Below are 20,563 nucleotides of genomic sequence, written 5' to 3'. Positions count from 1 at the left end.
CTATTAATTTGTAATACGTGCACTAATCCAGCCACACTAAAATTTTAACTTCAGGGCAGTTAGCGCATGTGCAGGAAAAAATAGCATGCAACTTGTAATCTGGCTGAGGTGTGAAAGAAGCACTCATTATTCCCTGCAAATATCTACACACCTGGCAAAGTGAGACATTTTTTGTCTGCATACGTGTGTTATTTATGCTATTTTGCCTGATTGTGAATAGGATTTCGAGAAGATTTGTTTTATATTTTTGATTTTGAATAAAGTTTATAGTTCTCTTCCCTTTGGGTAGAAGTAAATTGTAAAAAGTGTCTTAAAATATTATGCTCTTTATACATCATGAAAGTTTAAAGGGATACTAAACCCAATGTTTTCTTTAATGGTTCAGATAGACTAGAGCATGCAATTTTAAGCAAATTACTAATTTACTCTTATTAATAACTTTTTTTGTTCTTTTGCTAGCTTTATTTAAAGGGATAGTAAACACCAAAAATGTTATTGTTAAAAAAAGATAGATAATCCCTTTATTTACCATTCCCCACTTTTGCATAACCAACACTGTTATAGAAATATACTTTTTTTTTTTTTTTGTTTAAAAGTTTTTTATTGAGGGAATAACATTTACAGAGACAGCAAACCGCTTGCTCAATCAAGCTCATGACAAATGATAAATATACAAACAATTATCATGGACATAAGAAATACACTAGAACATATAAAGGATAGATCTCTTATCATAACGGTTGAGTTGCATGTCCAAGGCAAAGCATAATTCAAATGAATAGGGATTGAGGAGCAAACCTACAAGCGCCCTCTTTTTCCCCCAAAGACACCTGAGGCCACTTTTGGACCCCAATAGATTTAATTTGCTAATCAGAGGGCTTTTAAATGATACAGGCCCATTCAAGGCCTATACTTACTCGCTCCTTCATATGTCTGCTAGGACCATGGATAGGTCCGGAAAACTGGAAGTAGAATTGAAGGAGAAGGCAAACTTAAACATAACAACATTGGTAATGCACATACTGGATATTGTATCAGAAAAATAGGGCTGCTTTAACTGTTACCCCAATAAGGCTAGGTATTAATAGGTAAAAGAATACAATCAATCATAGTCAAGGTCAATCATATTATGCTGGGACAGGAGCAAATATTTCACCCATAGGTAACCATATGCATCTAGATGCTAGTTAAAATACTCAATGCCACTTTTCATTTTTATACATCTCATCAGGATCTCATTCTGTGAAGAACATGAGAAACACTTAGGTTGGTTACCCCGACCCCTTTTACTCTAAAGCATCCTACCAGCAAATCAATCAGATACAGTAAGCATATACCTAGGCTAACATCTATACGAAAAAATTGCAGAGATAAACAGTTTGCAGTCTTTGAAGCATATGATAATAGTCATAAAACATCTTTCAATAGTAAAATCCGGAGAGCCATTCTTATAAACATGCAGGGGTAAACCATAACAGAGGCTCCACGAACAGGACAGAGACTACATGACTCTGTCATATAGGGAGTATGGAGGGTAAGCCAGTTACCCCTTACCATACAGTGAGGGGGTGGGGCGGATTCAGGGTTGAAACACATAAACTATAGGGCAGTATATTATCTGAGCGTATATATGAAAATGATAATAATAATTATAAACAATAAGAGGAAAAGAAAAAAATATATATAGTGAACCCACGGCACTATTAGCAAGTTAATGTAGCAATTAAAGATAACATATGAACATTCTAACATTCAAATAAAGCTTTCTCTCTTATCAAGTGACCCACATTTCAGCAGACTAAGTGCTCCAACTTCCCAGCTAAAGGAGAGAGAGCTCCAAAGCAATAAAAAAAAGGCTGCATTTATAATGTGGAATGCCTAATTAGACAACTTTTTTGAAAGCTTAAGTCATCAAAATGTGTGGGCAACAATACTAATACCTTCACTCTAGGTGTAAGAATATGTGTACAGACATAAGATCATTTGTAGTGTAGGCATCACATATATACAGGACATGAATTGACGAGAGCATAGGTATTAAGTCAGTACTGCAAATAGAGGTCCAATAGGCCCTACATATGCAAATATGGAAAAACATGTACGAGTCTCAGTAAGCAGGAGTAAAGCCTGTATTCAGTTTTTAAACATCGCAGCATGACAATGCTGAGGGTCAAGGAGCTATATACACAATTAAATGAGACACATTAGCTGATCATCAAAGAACCAAGAGTCTGCGGTGTCAAGAAGAATAAGTCACGAAGCAGGCATTTCAGGCTGACAGGCCGTCATTAGATTACGTGAGTATAGCGTTCAGTAGTAGTATACATTACAGTACTGCTGTGTATGATAAGGGGACAAGTATCCTCCACACCCATTAGTCCACAGTGCGCAGTTTGTGCTAACCTATGCCAGATCTCCCGTGCACAATGACCTCCAGGTTCAGCACCTGACACCAAAGCATGCATGAGTCGGAATGACTCCGATGCGCGGCCACCTGAAATACCTTGTCCGTAGCGTCACAAAAGCAGGAGCTCCCGTTCTCTCTCCTAGGCATGTGGGCTGAGAGAGCTATCCTGCACAAAGCCGCAGGCGATCTACAATCTTCCACTTCTGGGACGCGCACTAAGACGGCTGGAGGCCGGATCACATCCTCCCGAAGATCGCTGCACTGTGCGCCCAAAACTACATATGATGCCACCTCCGGGTCCTCAGCAGTGATCTCTGCATGTATGTCCTCCATAACAGATAGGAGGCGGTCGAATCTTCGGCACATCCTGCTCTCAAAGTCCTCTAATAAACTTAGCAGTGTCACAAGTTGTCCTTCCATGTTTCCAAAAGCCCTATACTCCGTCAGCCACTACTTCATAAGGGTGTTTCAGGCCACTCTCATTGCAAGACATAGGCGCATTTCTTTCCTGCAGGGCCTTGGCGTTGGCTAGGCCGCAATCTTTCACTTCGCTTCATTCAATTAAACCCACTCTCAATTTCACAGATAGGTCCTCAGCTGCTACAGGGTTCAGTGAAAATGTATATAACCCTTTGATGTAGGGTAAACTCGATAGTTCAAATAAAAATAGGTAATATTGGCTGGAGCTCCAGCACTATACGTCTGCTCACATTGAACGCTGGCTCCGCCCCCAGAAATATACTTTTTACCTCTGTATTTATCTTGTATCTAAGCTTCTGCTGAATGCCCCTTTATCGCAGATCTTTTGACAGACTTGCATTTTAGGAAATTAGTGCTGACTAATTAAATAACTTCATGTGCGTGAGCACAATGTTATCTATTTGAAACACATAAACTAATGCCCTTTAGCTGTGAAAAAGGTAAAATGCATTCAGATAACAGGTGGCCTTCAAGGGCTTAAAAATTAGCATATGAACTTACCTAGATTTTGCTTTCAACTAAGAGTAACAAGAGGACAAAGCAAATTTGATGATAAAAATAAACTAGAAGGTTGTTTAAAATTACATGCCCTATCTGAATCATAAAAGTTTAATTTGGACTTTACTATCCCTTTAAAAAGCATGAATGTAAAGCTTAGGAGCTGTCCCATTTTAGGTTCAGCACCCTGGATAGCGCTTGCTTATTGGTGGCTACATTTAGCCACCAATAAGCAAGCGTAACCCAGGTTCTGAACCAAAAATGGTCCGGTTCTTAATCTTTATATTCCTGCTTTTTAAATAAAGCTAGCAAGAAAATGAAAAAAAAAAAAATGATAATAAAAGTTAATTAGAAATTTGCTTAAAGTTGCTTGCTCTATCTGAATCTTTAAAGAAAAAAAATTGGGTTTAGTATCCTTTTAATTTTTACTTTTACAGCCTTGTCGATGAGAATGTCTTTGAAAATATTACTCCTTGGATTTGCATATCATAAATATGACGATTGTACACCCAATACAAGCCCACTCCTAGTATTATGTCATTTTTTGCGCAATCAGAAATACAGTTTTCTCTTTCAATGAGTTTGCAATCCAGGTACTAAGTGTTAGCACTTTCTTTTGTACATTGCAAAATACAGACGGTGTATAGCAAAGAGCCAGAATTCCACAATGTGAGTGACATTTTGCCCTCCATGGTTTTGTATTCAAGCTTTATTCAATGTGAATTTTACTGTGGCTCCTCATAGAAATGTGTTATCTGTGGGAAATGATTCACCTGTCATACCCATCATGTATAATGTAAGACTGACTATACTACTGTGCACACAGTTCATTTTAACCGCGGACAAAAAAGCAACCTGTACGGATTGAGGTCCAGAGATGTTTACGCTCCATATCGCTTGCATATTTGCTTTCAACTTGTAATTGGGCCCTGTGTACAAAAGCCTTAAAATATTAACGTATGGCTTTTTGTTACAAGCAAAATTGTATATCGTTTCTATCTGTACGTCCAATAATAATCTATGCAGTTATGACCCTGTTTGAAAACTCAGACTACTATGAAATTGGGTTCTCTAAAAGCTGAAAATAGCTGGTCTTACTGGATGTGATTAAGGTATAGAATATAATATTTTGGTGTGCTGCTGTGACATGATGGTTTGAAATAACCGCAGTCTCCAGTCTTCAGTGTATAGAAAAAAGGTGAGATTTTCTTCTTTACAAAAAGAGAAAAGGAAATGATTTTCTGCTAGTTTTAAATTATATGTGTGCGCTGCGGTGTTCATTTCCTAATATGTAACAGTAAGCTATGCTGAATAGATTTAGAAATAGAGAATCTTTTTTTTTACATAAATGGATTATATAAAAATATAGCACATACATAAGCATTAGCAAGTTTAATAGTTTAATTTTCAGGATTATAAGCATTCATAGTGCCCTACCTGTGCCTTAATGTAGCTCATTAGTGCCATCTACTGTTGAAAAGTAAGCAAAAAGAAATCTGGGGAAAAAAATCAAATAAATACATTTTTTAATTGACTCTTATTGATGCAACAAAATCAATTTTAATGTTTCTATGCGGTAAGGCTGAAAACATATACACATACAAATACACATAGGTACATTTGAGCCCTTCCCAGGTCAGCATCTTGTTATATATCTTACCCAATATTTTTCATTGATATTTTGTGTTGCACTTGAGCACAACACTTAAAGGTACACTCAAGTCAAAATTAAACTTTGATGATTCAGATAAAGCATGACATTTTAAACAACTTTCCCATTTTCTTCCATTAACAAAATGTGCACAGTCTTTTTATATTTACACTTTATGAGTCATCAGCTCCCACTGAGCATGTGCAAGAATTCACAGAATATATATACGTATATGCATTTGTGATTGGCTGATGGCTGTCACATGATACAGGGGAGTGGAAATAGACATAACTTTGAAATCTGTTAGAAAAAAATCTACTACTAATTTGAAGTTCAGACTAAGTTCTATTGTATTCTCTTGTTATCATGCATTTGTTGATTTTTTTCAAATCTACTATATTTACTGGTCCTTTAACTCACCACTTATAATATAAGTGCTAATAAGCCTTCCTGTGACATCCATTACAAGTATAGGGCTCACTAAAAAAATGCAGACGTTAAGATTCTCTGGTTAACATGGTTTACCACTTGTGATACTAGATTGTGCCCTATTCTTGGTGCAAAGGATAATTCTCCATGTGCTTAACTAATTTAACACAATGGTGCCGATTTATCATGGCCCGAATATTGCCAAATACATCTGTTTCTTGAGGCTCGCCGGAAATAGGAGTTAAGAAGCAGCAGTCTTAAGACCGCTGCTCCTTAACTCATACGCCGCCTCTGAGGCGGCAGACAGCAATCCACTCAATCGCATACGATCAAGTTGATTGACACCCCCTGCCAGCGGCCAATTGGCTGCGAATCTGAAAGGGGCGGCATTGCACAAGCAGTTCACCAGAACTGCTTGTGCAATGATAAATGCATTTAAAGATGTCTGACGGACATAATCGCTACAGCGGATCATGTCCGCCAGACACATGATAAATTGGCCCCTATGGGGTTAATTCTATAAAATATGTGGGTATAGATGTGGTTTCCATGCCGACACTCGCAGGGGCAATCCTCATGGAATTCTGTAAAAAAAGTGTCTGTCCCTGTGAGAGGCGAGATGTCTCCTATAAAAATAATAAGAGCTCTCTGCTATGTAAAAGTTTGTAATAGAGGACGAAGTATACAGGAAGATCCCAGCATATGTTTACGCCTAATACAAATTGTGATGTGTTCAGTGGTACCTTAAATTCACTGTTATTTGTGTATGCATAGGGTTTCCTTTCAGTGTAATTCAGTGTAATTCCTTTTAAGCTGCAGAACAACCCCCCTAGATCTCTGGGGGTGGAAATATTTACAGAATTACGATGATATTATGCTGAAGGACAAGTTCATATACGCCACTGAAACGCCCATGTTCAGCCCATTTTACAAAAAAATTACAAATACGCTTTTTGTTTTGTACTTATAAGTATGAATTTGTATGTGTTTATGGCACATCCAGTGCACTTAAATTATGATTTATGCTGTGCATATTTAAAACAATTTATTTCTGAGTAATTTACATACTTATTGTTAATAAAATGCGATTTTTGGTGAACAATTTTTCCTGAGTATTTTTGTGTGAATGGTTCAATTATTCTTTTTGAATGATTTTTAAATTATGATTTTCATTTTACACTTTTGTAATATATGCATCCCCTTCCCATACGAAAATGCAGTATACGCCCCTTAGCGAGAGTAAAAGTGGCTTTATATCATTCCACCAGGAAAATAGAGCATTCTTATAGAATCTCACCAGCCCAGAGACCTTCTTAGAATTGTTCCCTTTATGTTAAATTGTTTTTCTGAAGCCAAATCGATCAAAGCTAAAGGTGGAATACATAAAAGTCTTTTATACCATCAAGCTAGAATTGCTAAGCAATATTCTCTTGGAAGATAAACTTTGAAAATGGCCATTTTATTGAACGCTGTGCTTAAGAGGATTTTGATTTGTGCACTATTGCTGCATATCACTTTATCCTAGTTTAGTTTAAAGTGTGGTTGTAAACAGCTATCTGTTGAAGCTGAGTGTTTGACTCAATAGATAAATACACTTAAAAATATTTAATAAACTATTTATTTTAAATCTAGAAGAAGTTCCTGTATTTAGTGTATCTTTCTTCATGGCAATATCTGATCATGTCCGCTCGCACATTAATAAATAGGCCCCATTATATTTTAGGAAGTAATATATCTAATATTCCTATTGATGAGAGCATTTTATAAATAAATATTAGCAACAATGTAATTCTTCAGTATGATTTTATTAAATATTTGTTAGTTTTTACATTACAATTGGTAAAACTAGGTATAAGGTGTACTACTCTCATGTATTCATTGAATCATTTATGTGTAAATATATGAAAAGTTCTTAAGTTTTATAATAAATGGAAATGATCTCCTCAACTAAACTGTTGTATATGTTTATTTTTAGTTATTGACTGTGAACCCTGAGCATAGATGCTCTTGCCTTGTGGACATTCAGACTCCAGCTTATTTAGCAGATATTGTGTGGGATGATATACTTGAAAAGAAGGTGGAGCCAGGTTTTGTCCCAAACGTAAGTCACCTTTGATATGCTGAAACTTTCAACTGTAACTCATGTTTTTGTAACAATTTGTTTCTCTTTTTATGAATTTACTCATAAATAAATTATATGGTTTGATGTACTGGGTTTTCTTCACATTTGATGATGATGATGACATCTTCAGGAAATAATATATAATTTAACCCTTTGACTGCTAAGCTGGATTTAATTTGTTTCCGTTTTTTTTTTTACTATTTAAAAAAAATAAAAAATTGACTTGGGTTTCCCCCCAGATCCCCAAGACTTATACCATTGAAAAGGTTAGTCGATTACCTTTCCAACAGTGGGTCTTGGGGTCTGTAGCTGCTTAGATGCCTGAGATACAGGCTTCTAAGCAGCATGCCCTCTTTCCCTATACTTTGTATTGTCAATTTTTTTTTTTTTTTTTTTTTTTGACATAATGTTTTTATTGAGGCATTGAGTGAAAACAATACAGTAAAAAGTATGTCCAGGCACGGAACAAAAACAATAAAGAAACTGATACAAGACACATATTGAAGGCAGGCAAGGGTTACAACCCTGGTGTGCCAGTGTAATATTTGTTTTCTTAGTAACTATACTATAGTAGTTCAGTGTTGAGTATAAAGTGTAAAATTTAAAACTATATTTATGAAAGACATGTGACTGGAACATATAGGAAAGGAGCCTCGTTTTTTTTTTTTTATAACAGGTAACAAGTGGTCTCTACCCTCAAGATAAGAGGTATTCTAAGAGCTGAAAATAGTGAGAGGTAGGGAGCTGGCTTTTGTTAGGCCTCCCGTAGGCCTAAATGTATGAGGGGGGTGGGGAATACAGCGGGCAAGAGCCGCTCGCAACGGAGGGGAGAGGGGAGGGCGGAGCCAGTTGAAGTGTTATGAAGGTTCAGACTACAGGGCTAAATAGAATGGAATGGAATCTCAAGGCTTCTAAGTATACTCCTAGTGGGGTTATTTTTAACCTACATCTCTAGGGAATATTAGCTAGTAGAGGAGCATTATCAGAGCTTAGGATGGCTTAGCACTGTCATCACGGTAAGACTTATAGACTATGGGTCAGGAGATTATGGGAGTATGCTGGCTTTGACCATAGTAAAGTTATGCAAGAGCGGAAATATTAGGAAGTGTGGAATACAAGGGACTTTTGGGGGAGCTCCTCACCTGGGGAAATGCTAGCTATAAGCGATGTGGGAGAAAGGAGAAGGGGTATGACCCGCAGGCAGCAAGCCAGCGGGAAAGGGAGGAGAGGAGCTCAGCTGGAGCAGGAAATACGTGTTATCAGTAAATTCTACATAGGGGGTATACCATTATTGGCAGAGAACATGTGCGGGCTAAGTAGAGAAAGTACCCCTATATAGGGGGAGATGAAAATATCTCTGAAAATACCTAGAGCATGAATAACAAACATAAGATAAACATAAATAACAAAACTCAGTGTCATAGGCATAAGAGAGCCACGTGAGCTTAAAATATCAATAACTGCACATTCCCTTGAGATCACAGCAATTTAGGGAGTGTGATACATAGCAGAGTCATTTAATATAAGCACATAACAAAAATAAAACAAACAGTCATCCATCTAAATAGAAAGTATCAAAAAAGACACAACTTGTTATACTATAGACATGTATACCATGTAGAAGCTGAATGGCCTCTGCATGCAGAGAGCAGTATACACTATAGTGAGGGGTAAGGGCGCAGCAGTCCACATGGTATGTAACCTAACCACAGAAAAGGATTCTTAGTATAATGATATCAGCTGTCATAGTTATCCTTCTGGAGAGATTTTAAATATATATTATTAATAAATAAACAAACTAGGTAGGAACCAGAATACCGTGGGGTAGATATGTCACATAAGGTAGAAACATAGGAGTGAGTGCCAAATTGGCTATATAACAAAAATTCTATGCATATGAGAACTCTGTGTTCAAGCAGACTCTGTGGTTATAGATAGTATGCAACTGGCTAAATATAATAACAAACAGATGATTAGTGTTCCAAGTCATTGGTCAGAATAAAAATGTAGTTTCACCAACATGAAAACTGGTGGAAGCTACACAACCCCATCATGACATCTCAAACTTTAGGGCTAATATTAGCATTAGATCATTTGGGGGCAGATAAGATAGACAAGGAGGGTCTTTTTATATAGACTTAAGATCATCATCACAACTCTGAATGAGCCTAGAGAGATCTAACAACAGCAGGCTATAAGCGTGATGAGGGCAATAAGTATGGCAACGTATTAATAGGGATATAGCGTTACACAAGGCCATCAAACAGTTTTAGGTAAAAGTTCCACTTCAGCATAGGAGAGCTGCCTGTAATGTGTGAAGCTACCCGGTCATGTTGGAGTCCCCCAAGTGTGCAATGTGTAACAGACATGCAAATAGCAAGCCTCCCGGGTCAAAAGGGTCTTTCAGCAGCTTGGTGAGATGTGCTGAATCAATCCATGAAGAACTAGACAATAGCTCGCTTGACTGAGACTCATGATCTGGGGGAGGGCTACCGGTTACGTGCTTCAGAACATGGAGGGCTGTGTGAGTTGTCACCTCTAGGCTACTGACTTTATACATGCCTGTCAGCTTTACTTGCGATGTCTCTCGCTGAACAGCGCAACGCTGTGCAGGACCTGCGCGGATTTTAAATGGCCTTAGGGCACTGTGTTGTTCACAAGTTACCAACTGTTCCGCAACCACGGATATGGGGCTCCCCTTTTCCATCTCACCCGCCTCCATAACAGCCCACGGCTTTCCTCCGTTGCAGTGCGGCAAATGTTCAGTAGTGAAGAGATCATCGTGGTAGGCAGAGTTCTGTATAGCGGTACCTGGAGGCTTGAAAGTGTTAGGAGTGAGAGTGGCTTTCTCGCTTAGGTAAGGAGGGGGAGAGAGCTGGAAATGTTGCCCAGTGACTATCAGGGTAAATCTTTCAGCTCCCGATGTAGCGGTGGGGATATGGAACAGGTCAACCATGCTTGGCTGTATCTGGTCTCTACTTGCCGTTTCAGGGAAAGTACTGGTGGAGCCCTCTCTGCATTGCCTTTCTTGCGAACGTGTAGGAGTATGCTGAATAGGCAGTGAATATTCTGTCTGGTTTGCCGCGTGGGAGTCATAGCTGGGAAGGTAGGAGACGCCATCTTTATTGCGCATCTCTATGATGGTAGACCTCAAGCTGTGAGACTGACTGTCAAATTTTGCGATCAGATCCTCCAGTAGAGAAAAAAGGTGTGTAGGCAACTCCTCCATCTTAAGGGGTATGTAGGTAAAAGGTATATAAGCCTCCAAGACGCAAAAAATCAAGGTTTTAATAGTCAAACTGTAGGAGCTCTGGAATAGTACGTCTTGGTGCTTCAGTGGCTGGCTCCGCCCCCTGTATTGTCAATTTTAAAGTTGCGCAGTGACGTCATCATGTCATTGCGTGTGATGTCACCACACCTAACGGGAAGCCCCGGCGATGCCTGTCACTGTACAGGCCTGATAGCCGGGTGGGAGTCGGTAGGAGCCCCCAGATTGCAAAAAAGGTGGTTGAGTGCTAGCGACGGGTCTGAGCCGTCGTTAGCACTCAAGGACAAGAAACCCAAATATTTTCATTCATGCTTCAAATAGAACATAACATTTTAAACATCTTTCCAATTTACTTCTATTATATAATTTTCTTGGCTCTCTTGATATCCTTCCTTGAAAAGCATACCTAGGTACACTCAGGAGATGGGAGCTAGCTGATGATTGGTGGCTGCACATGTATGCCTCTTGTCATTGGCTTACTGATGTGTTCAGATAGCTACCAGTAGTGGATTGCTGCTTCTTCAATAAAGAATACCAAGAGAATGAAAATAAAATTGTCTGTTCTATCTGAATCATGAAAGAAAGTGTTAAGTTTCATGTCCCTCTAAATTATCTTTTTTTTTAACCCAAAATCACTGTTTTGTTTGTTTGTCTGTTTGGTTTTCTCTTTCTGCAAAACATATTCGCACACATATTTATTTTCATCATTCCGGTTGAATCTGTATGAAAAATTGTAAATCACACAATAATCGTTTTATTTACCAATTTGCAATTAGAGATCTACTTGTGAATCTGAATCTACGTTTTTAGCACATTTGATGTAGAATGTATTATTGTTGACACAGAAATTTTAAATAACTTTATTGTACGTTATATGTTACTTCTGGGTAAATGTATCTATGGTGTAAGGAATAGCAGGAAAGAGTTTTCCAAATGTCTTCAATTTCTGTGTTTCAACAATTGCATTTTTAAATATGAACAGTGCATACCGAGGAAGCAAAGAAAACGTAGTGCCCACTTTTTTAACACTATTGGTCATAACAAATTATAGCCCTTGTCTTTTGGGCGCCATGTACAAAGCCGCTGATGGACAAACGTACCGTTTTGGGAATCTGTCCATTTGAATTTGCGGGGAACGGGCAATAGACACTGTACATCCACTGCCATATGTGCTATTGAACAAGAACTCCTTGTGCAGCACTGCCCCCTTCTCGCACACGATTGGTCTGTCAATCGCCTGAACAAACGTGTTCTGGGTTATTTATATCCACCAACTCAGATGTAGTAGAGAGGGTTAGAAGCAGCAATCGGATGAGCTCTGCTTCTTACATTGCCGAAAGCAGTCTTGCATGACATGACCTGCCCCACAAGGTCTCCATAATAGCATTGGCTGCTTATAGAGTCCATAATGTCAATTGTGAGTTTGTAAAAGTTTTTAGAAAAAATATTGCACTAATAACATATTAATATTTCCAAATGGTCACTAGGAAATAAAATGCACAGACACACACACACACAAACATACACACATAGACAGAGGCACACATGCACATACCCACACATACACACACAGACAGACATACACACAGACACACACATACACGCACATACACATGCACACAGACAGACAGATGCACACACGCACATACACACACATACACATGCACACAGACAGACAGACGCACATACACACACATACACACACATACAAATGCACACAGACAGACAGACGCACATACACAGACAGACATACACACAGACACACACATGCACAAAGACAGACACACGCGGGCGCACACAGACAGTTGACTTTTTTATTACTAGGATAACATTTTTTTTCCCTCTGTATAACAGAAAGGCCGGTTACATTGTGATCCTACATTTGAGCTTGAAGAGATGATATTAGAGTCAAGACCACTGCATAAAAAAAAGAAACGTCTTGCAAAAAACAAATCCAGGGATAATAGCAAAGACGGCTCTCAATCAGTAAGTTCTGCTTTATGGATAGTATTGGGCTCTCCGATTAAAATTGTCAAAAATGTTTGCAGTAAGACCCAATATTAAATATATAGATCAGCCTATTTTATTGCTCTTCCACTTTAACAAGACAAATTAAGTGCAATAAATGTATTGAATACTTGCATGGTGCAGAGGTCAGATCAGGCATTCTGCACCCATCCCTTCATTATCATTGTCTAGAGGCCAAACTACATTTGGAAAAGGGAAATTTCAAAATAAAAATCACTGCATGTGTTAAAGGGGCATAAAACCCATTTTTCTTTTATAATTAAGATAGAGTGTACAATAAAAAAAAAAGTTCTGCTTTATTTCTATTATCATATTCACTTTGTTCTCTTGGTATCTTTTCTTGAAAGCAGGTACGTATGCTCAGGAGCATACATGTGTCTGGAGAACTATATGGAGGAGGAGTTCTGCAAGAATGCTTTAAACAGTGTTATACATTGTGCAAACGCCGCTGTCATCTAGTACTCAAAATCCTTTTTGCAAATGGGCTGCCATATAGTTTACCAAACAGGTGGACCCTACCTCCCTAGATATTCATTTCAACAACAAAAATATCAAGAGAGCAAAGTAAATTTAATAACAGAAGTTTTTTTTAAAGTGTTTGCTGTTTCTAAATTATGAAAAAAAATGAGGTTTTATGTCCTTTTAAGGCAATGAATTATCAATATTAGTCATGTCGTTATTACTTATTGAAGACATTGTTTTTCTATTCGTCTGTTAATAGGAAAATGAATATCTACAGGAGTGTCTTGATGCAATTCAGCAAGAATTTGTCATTTTTAATCGGGAAAAGTAAGTACAAAAATGACTTGATAATTAATACAAATACTTTCCATTTTAAGTAAATGCAAACGATCAGTTTTTATTTCTGTAATATGAATCTACGGTTTTCAGAAAGAAAAGGCAAAATAAATACATCAACACATTTTTTAAGGTTTTTCTTAGTTTTTTTTGTTTTGCTTTGTATTTGCATTTGACAACAATACTGTTCTAGCTACTATTTTATGTTTTTAAGTTAGATTGGTAAAACCAAAAATGTTTTATCTAGATATAATGTCTAGTGTAATTAATACAATGAGGCCCATTTATCAAGCTAGCTCCGTATGGACCTTGAGGGCCCGTGTTTCTGGCGAGTCTTCAGACTCGCCAGAAACAGCAGTTATGAAGCAGCGGTCTAAAGGCGCTGGCGGACAGGAATCGCAGCAATTCAACACGATCGAGTGCTAGTGCAATGCATATTGCTCTCCGCATTCAGCGAGGTCTTGCAGACCTGATCCGCACTGTCGGATCAGGTCCACAAGACCTTTCATAATTCGGCTTCATAGTATACAATAGTTTGCTTGATCAAGCATTCCATGTTTAAATTATGTTTTTTTGAAGACTTGTACTTTTAGAATGGCTTAACGGATTTGGCTAAAATTGTACAAAAATAGCCAAATTAATTTTTTGAACATGCACAGTTGTTTTCAATTCGAAATCAACCTTTTATATTGATTTCAGAAATTCTAATTGGGTTGAATTTAAATTTTTGAAGATATGGAGGGATATTTATCAAGCCGTCAACCGCATATATGATGGAATTCCGCAGCGTAATTGTGGCGAGACTGATTCGACCCATTTATCAAAGCCTACAGACTGGCAAAAGTTGAAATCTGTGATGTAACATACGATCTGCCGGTCTCCGTCCGACACAGATCGATGCTTACGTCATTACCGATGTTCCGAATAAAAATTCGGCTCTATTTGACACCTTTTGCCATTTATCAAATTTCAAACAGGTACGCTTGCGGCTATTCCGGCCCAGCGTACCTGGTTTTCAATCTGCCACCCTGGAGGCCGCAGATGCCATAGGAATCAATGGGAGTCTGAAAGCAGCAAAAGCTTATGTTCGATGCTGCCAGATATCCTATTGATTTCTATGGTAGAATAAAAGTTACGTTTACACCTAACACCCTAACATGTTCCCCGAGTCTAAACACCACTAATCTGCTGCCCTGACATCGCTGCCACCTACATAATGTTATTAACCCCTATCCCGCCGCTCCCCTACACAGCCGCAACTAACTAAATGTATTAACCCCTATCCCGCTGCTCCCGGACCCCACGGCAACTAAATAAATTTATTAACCCCTATCCCGCCGCTCCCTGACATCGCCGCAACTAACTAAATGTATTAACCCCTATCCCTCCATTTGCGGAGCCCACCGCAAATAAATAAATGTATTTTCCCCTAAACCCCTGGCCTCCCACATCACTACCACTTACTTAACCTATTAACCCCTAAATTGCCAGCCCCCCACATTGCCATAAACTAAATTAAGCTATTAACCCCTAAACCTAACAACCCGCTAACTATACACTAATTATTAACTCATCCCTAACTTACAATAAATTTAAACTTACCTTTAGAATTAAAATAAACTATATTAAACTATCAATTAATCTACCCTAACTATTATACTAAAATTACATTAAACTATATTAAACTATTAATTTACCTACCCTAACTATTATACTAAAATTAAACTACAAATTAAATTAACAATATTACATATTTAAAAACCTAACCCTACTTATTTAAATCTACTATAAAGAATGACTAAGTTACAAAAAAATAAAAAACACTAAGTTACACAAAATAAAAAATAAATGATCAAATATTTAAACTAATTACACCTAATCTAATAGCACCCCCAAAATAAAAAAAACCCTAGCCTACAATAAACTACGAATGGCATTTAAAAGGGCCTTTTGTGGGGCATTGCCCCAAAGAAATCAGCTCTTTTACCTGTAAAATAAAATACAAATACAAACCCCTAATAGTAAAACCCACCACCCACACAACTAAACCTCCCAAATAAAAAACCTAAGCTCCCCATTGCCCTGAAAAGGGCATTTGTATGGGCATTGCCCTTAAAAGGACATTTAGCTCTTTTTCCGCCCAAAGTCCCTAAACTAAAATTAAAACCCACCCCCGAAGATCCACTTACAGTTTTCGAAGACTCGACATACGTCCTCATCAAGCATCAGAAGTCCTCAGCGAAGCCAGCAGAAGTCTTCATCCAAGCGGGCCGAAGTCTTCATCCAAGCAGGCAGAAGTCTTCATCCAGACGGCATCTTCAATCTTCATCCATCTGGCGCGGAGCGGCTCCATCTTCAAGACATCCGGCATGGAGTATCCTCTTCTTACGATCACCGCTGAAGAATGAAGTTTCCTTTAAATGACGTCATCCAAGATGGCGTCTCTTACATTTCGATCGGCTGATAGAATTATATCAGCCAATAGGAATTAAGGTGAAAAATCCTATTGGCTGTGGCAATCAGCCAATAGGATTGAGCTTTCATCATATTGGCTGATCCAATCAGCCAATAGGATTGAGCTTGCATTATATTGGCTGATTGGAATAGCCAATGGAATGCAAGCTCAATCCTGTTGGCTGATTGCAACAGCCAATAGGATTTTTCCACCTTAATTCCTATTGGCTGATAGAATTCTATCAGCCAGTCGGAATGTAAGAGACGCCATCTTGGATGACATCATTTAAAGGAAACTTCATTCTTCAGCGGCGATCGTAAGAAGAGGATGCTCCGTGTCGGATGTCTTGAAGATGGAGCCGCTCCATGCCGGATGGATGAAGATAGAAGATGCCGTCTGGATGAAGACTTCTGCCCGCTTGGATGAAGACTTCTGCTGGCTTCGCTGAGGACTTCTGCCGTTTAATGACGATGGATGTCGGGTCTTCGAAAACTGTAAGTGGATCTTCAGGGGTTAGTGTTAGGTTTTTTTAAGGGTTTATTGGGTGGGTTTTATTTTTAGGTTAGGGACTTTGGGCAGAAAAAGAGCTAAATGCCCTTTTAAGGGCAATGCCCATACAAATGCCCTTTTCAGGGCAATGGGGAGCTTAGGTTTTTTAGATAGGTTTTTATTTGGGGGGTTTGGTTGTGTGGGTGGTGGGTTTTACTTTTGGGGGGTGTTTGCATTTTATTTTACAGGTAAAAGATACCCTTTTAAGGGACATTGGTAGTTTATTGTAGGCTAGGGGTTTTTTTTATTTTGGGGGGGCTTTTTTATTTTGAGAGGGCTATTAGATTAGGTGTAATTAGTTTAAATATTTGATAATTTATTTTTTATTTTGTGTAACTTAGTGTTTTTTTATTTTGTGTAACTTAGTGTTTTTTATTTTGTGTAACTTAGTTGTTATTTTTTTATAACTTAGTAATTCTTTATTGTAGATTTAAATAACTTGAGTAGGGTTAGGTTTTTAAATATGTAAGATAGTTAATGTAATTTGTAGTTTAATATAATTTTAGTATAATAGTTAGGGTAGGTTAATTAATAGTTTAATATAGTTTAATGTAATTTTAGTATAAGAGTTAGGGTAGGTTAATTAGTAGTTTAATATAGTTTATTTTAATTCTAAAGGTAAGTTTAAATTTATTATAAGATAGGGATGAGTTAATATTTAATGTAAAGTTAGCAGGTTGTTAGGTTTAGGAGTTAATATCTTAATTTAGTTTATGGCGATGTGGGGGGCTGGCGGTTTAGGGGTCAGTAGGTTAAGTAAGTCGTAGTGATGTGGGAGGCCAGGGGTTAATACATTTATTTAGTTGCGGAGGGGTCCGGGAGCGGCGGGATAGGGTTAATAACTTTATTAGAGTTGCGGTGGGCTCCGGCAGTGGAGGGCTAGGGGTTAATAACTTTATTAGAGTTGGGGTGGGCTCCGGGAGTGGCAGGATAGGGGTTAATAACTTTATTAGAGTTGCGGTGGGCTCCATGAGCGGCGGGATAGGGGTTAAACATTTTAGTATAGTGTCGGTGTTTAGTGACAGGGTATAAATAAAGTTGGTAAAAAGCAGAATAGCAGCGAGATTGATGACTGTTAGTTAACAACAGTCCGCTGCTCATCGTCCCGTACTTGGTGCATGGCTTTTTGACAGCTTTTTTTTATAAATAAGGAGAGTTTATTCAGGTCTGCGGCCGCGATGTTAGGCAAGCGTATTGGTGCCGGCGAATGCAGCATAGTGGACTGCTTGATAGATATCCCTCATGGGCTCTTAAGTATATATAATTTGTAGAAATTTAGATTTTTAATATCCAATTCAGTTGCAGTATGTTGTATGTGATGCAAACATTTTGGCTGATTACCAAACTAGACAGACCAACAGCACAATGTTAAAATTCAGTCTACGTGATATTATAGCCCCAAAGTGGATATATTTGTAGTAGGGATAACTTAGAACATTTTATTTTTTTAATGTTTATAAAAACTCATATGTTTTAACAGGTTGTAGACATTTGAAAATTAAAAGAGTCACATAAAGATCTAAAATTCTATGAGTTTGATTTACTAAACGGACAACAAGAAGGGGTAGATTTATCATGATTCGCTATAGCAAATCATGTCCGCCCTGCATCGCTAAATGCCGACAGCATACGCTGTCCGCATTTAACATTGCACAAGCATTTCTGGCCGCTAGCAGGGAGTGGAACGGGATGATTGCAGTCCAACACCTCAGAGGTGGCGGAAAGTTAAGGAGCAGCGCTGCTTCTTAACTTAAGTTTCTAACGAGCCAGAAACTTCGGGGGTAGATTGCAGCATCCGCTGCTTGGTAAATCTACCCCGAAGTATTAAGTGGAGGGTCCTTTTTAATGCCCCATAATCTAGCCCATAATGTTTCCTTGCAGGTGTAATGTATTTGGCTGTAATATGAAGAAATTTGTTACAACGCTATATGTCATAAAGCAGAAAATAGTGAAGTATACTTTAAAAGGACATAAAAGCATTAGAGCAATTTCTTATTGCATTATTGATTGCATATAACTATGTTTAACCACTGAAAAGGGGTAAACACATAGTTAAAGTCAGCAACAAAGTAGCAATTCACTACTGGGACATATCTGAATACATCTGGTGGGTCAATTACAAGATATATGTATATGTGTGTAGCCACCACTCACCAGTTTGCTCCCAGTAGGACATTGCTGCTCCTTGCCTTCTTAGGTATGCTTTTCAACTAATTATGTCTAGAGAATGAAGTAAATTTGATAATAGAAGTGCATTGAAATATCTCTTGAAATGGCATGCTCTTTCTGATGAATTCATTTTGAGTTTTATTGCTCGTAGAGTGAAGCAGTATTGCTGTGTAAGCACTGATGTCTATAGACACATATGACTAAAAGCATGAGCCTCGTTCTCATTAAACATCGCTCGTCTCCCATAGCTAACTTAAAATATTTCTAATACATTCCTTTCTTTAGGCTGAAGAAAATCCGAGAAGGAAGGGCAGGATCGGTGTCCAATCAGAATTCAACAGATGAAGCAGAAGGTGATGCTGAAGTTGAAGCAGAACCTGGAGTTCAGGGAGAAGGAGAGGGTTCTACTATCAGCATGTGCGGATCAGTCTGTTCATCCACTGCCAGCAACAACTAAAGGCTGCAACACTTGTGAAATAGATCTGACCACGTTCTGGCTTATGAACATGCCATTCTCAGGTTGCAATGATAGACAATTAGCAAATTGCAAAAAGTGCAAAGGGCAGTCCGACTTAGCAACAAATGCACATCATGCTTTTGAACTGTGTCTGTTTTACATAATTTTTGCTATTACTATATATATATATATATATATAGGGGTAGAAAATAACAGTGCAGTTTAACAGTTAAAAGAAAAGTATTACTAGTCCACTTGGTGTAGGCAACACCTGCTGCAATGTTTTACTACTCCAAAATGAATGGACTAGTGGAGATTTCCATCCTTGTGCATTTACACATGTTTGTGTGTCTATGTTAGGGTGAGAGACACATGCAGCTGATTTAAAAAAGAGAAGCTATTGAATTTAACTACTGTTCTAGTGTGGTCAGTCTTTTTATTTCTATCTAATGTTCATGCAAAAAAAGTTAAAAATGTATTTAAACCAATTTAGATAGGGGAACCAAACTGCAATGGGTAGTTCTATGGCATGATTCCTTCAAACGTTTATGACGTATTCATTTTATTCCAAACCAATTATCCCTGGGTGTCTAATGCACAACCTCACCAGTAATCCTGGCTTCTGATTGTGAGAAATATATGAGGCAAATATTATTACTATTATCCAGTAGTAATGGGGGAAAAATATGTCTAATTAATGTTATATAATTTTTTTTCAAGAATTTTGAGTATTGGGCATTAAACTATATGTCTTTAGCCACTAATTTGTTTATATCAGGATAGGCAAACCTATGACACTCATAGCAATTTGCTAGCACTATATATATATATATATATATATATATATATATATATATATATATATATATATATATATAAGAAGTAAGTGAGTTGAATCCAGCACCATAGGTTTTAGTAAAGTTTCTTTCCCACCTGTGTGCACGTTACCAAGGAGTATCAGCCAAACTCCAGTGTATACAGTCCATGTAGAAAATAAGGTAACAGCACCACAGCACACAATCTTCTTTTAAAGGTGAAAAATCTTTATTTGAGGTTTAGCAACCAGTAAAAAAGCGACGTTTCGGACCTACATAGTCCTTAATCATGCATAAGTTAAAATCAAACAAACAGACTTTAAAAAGGGTATCTGGACCAATCATGCTTCAATTCTCAGTGTTAATTGGTTTAACCCATACCTATCCAGGTTTGTAAATTTCAACAACACAGTGACCTCTAGTGGTACCAGAATATA

The 20,563-nt window shown here is 37.9% G+C and overlaps 1 protein-coding gene across 1 annotated transcript in view; it reads left to right on the top strand.

The window, feature by feature from the left end:
• Nucleotides 1-19,357, top strand: part of STK32C (serine/threonine kinase 32C) — a 149,895-nt gene extending 130,538 nt beyond the window's left edge. The window contains exons 7-10 of the mRNA XM_053692592.1: nucleotides 7,441-7,566; nucleotides 12,710-12,841; nucleotides 13,605-13,672; nucleotides 19,140-19,357. Of these exons, the coding sequence (XP_053548567.1) occupies nucleotides 7,441-7,566; nucleotides 12,710-12,841; nucleotides 13,605-13,672; nucleotides 19,140-19,311 (498 nt within the window). The 3' untranslated portion in view covers nucleotides 19,312-19,357. The remainder of the gene's footprint in view (nucleotides 1-7,440; nucleotides 7,567-12,709; nucleotides 12,842-13,604; nucleotides 13,673-19,139) is intronic.
• Nucleotides 19,358-20,563: the final 1,206 nt, after the last annotated feature.

This window comes from Bombina bombina, chromosome 9 (genome assembly GCF_027579735.1).
Source record: "Bombina bombina isolate aBomBom1 chromosome 9, aBomBom1.pri, whole genome shotgun sequence".
In the NCBI taxonomy this organism is placed as follows: domain Eukaryota; kingdom Metazoa; phylum Chordata; class Amphibia; order Anura; family Bombinatoridae; genus Bombina; species Bombina bombina.
Note: the sequence above shows the minus strand (reverse complement) of the source record. Positions and strands in the feature narration are given on the sequence as shown.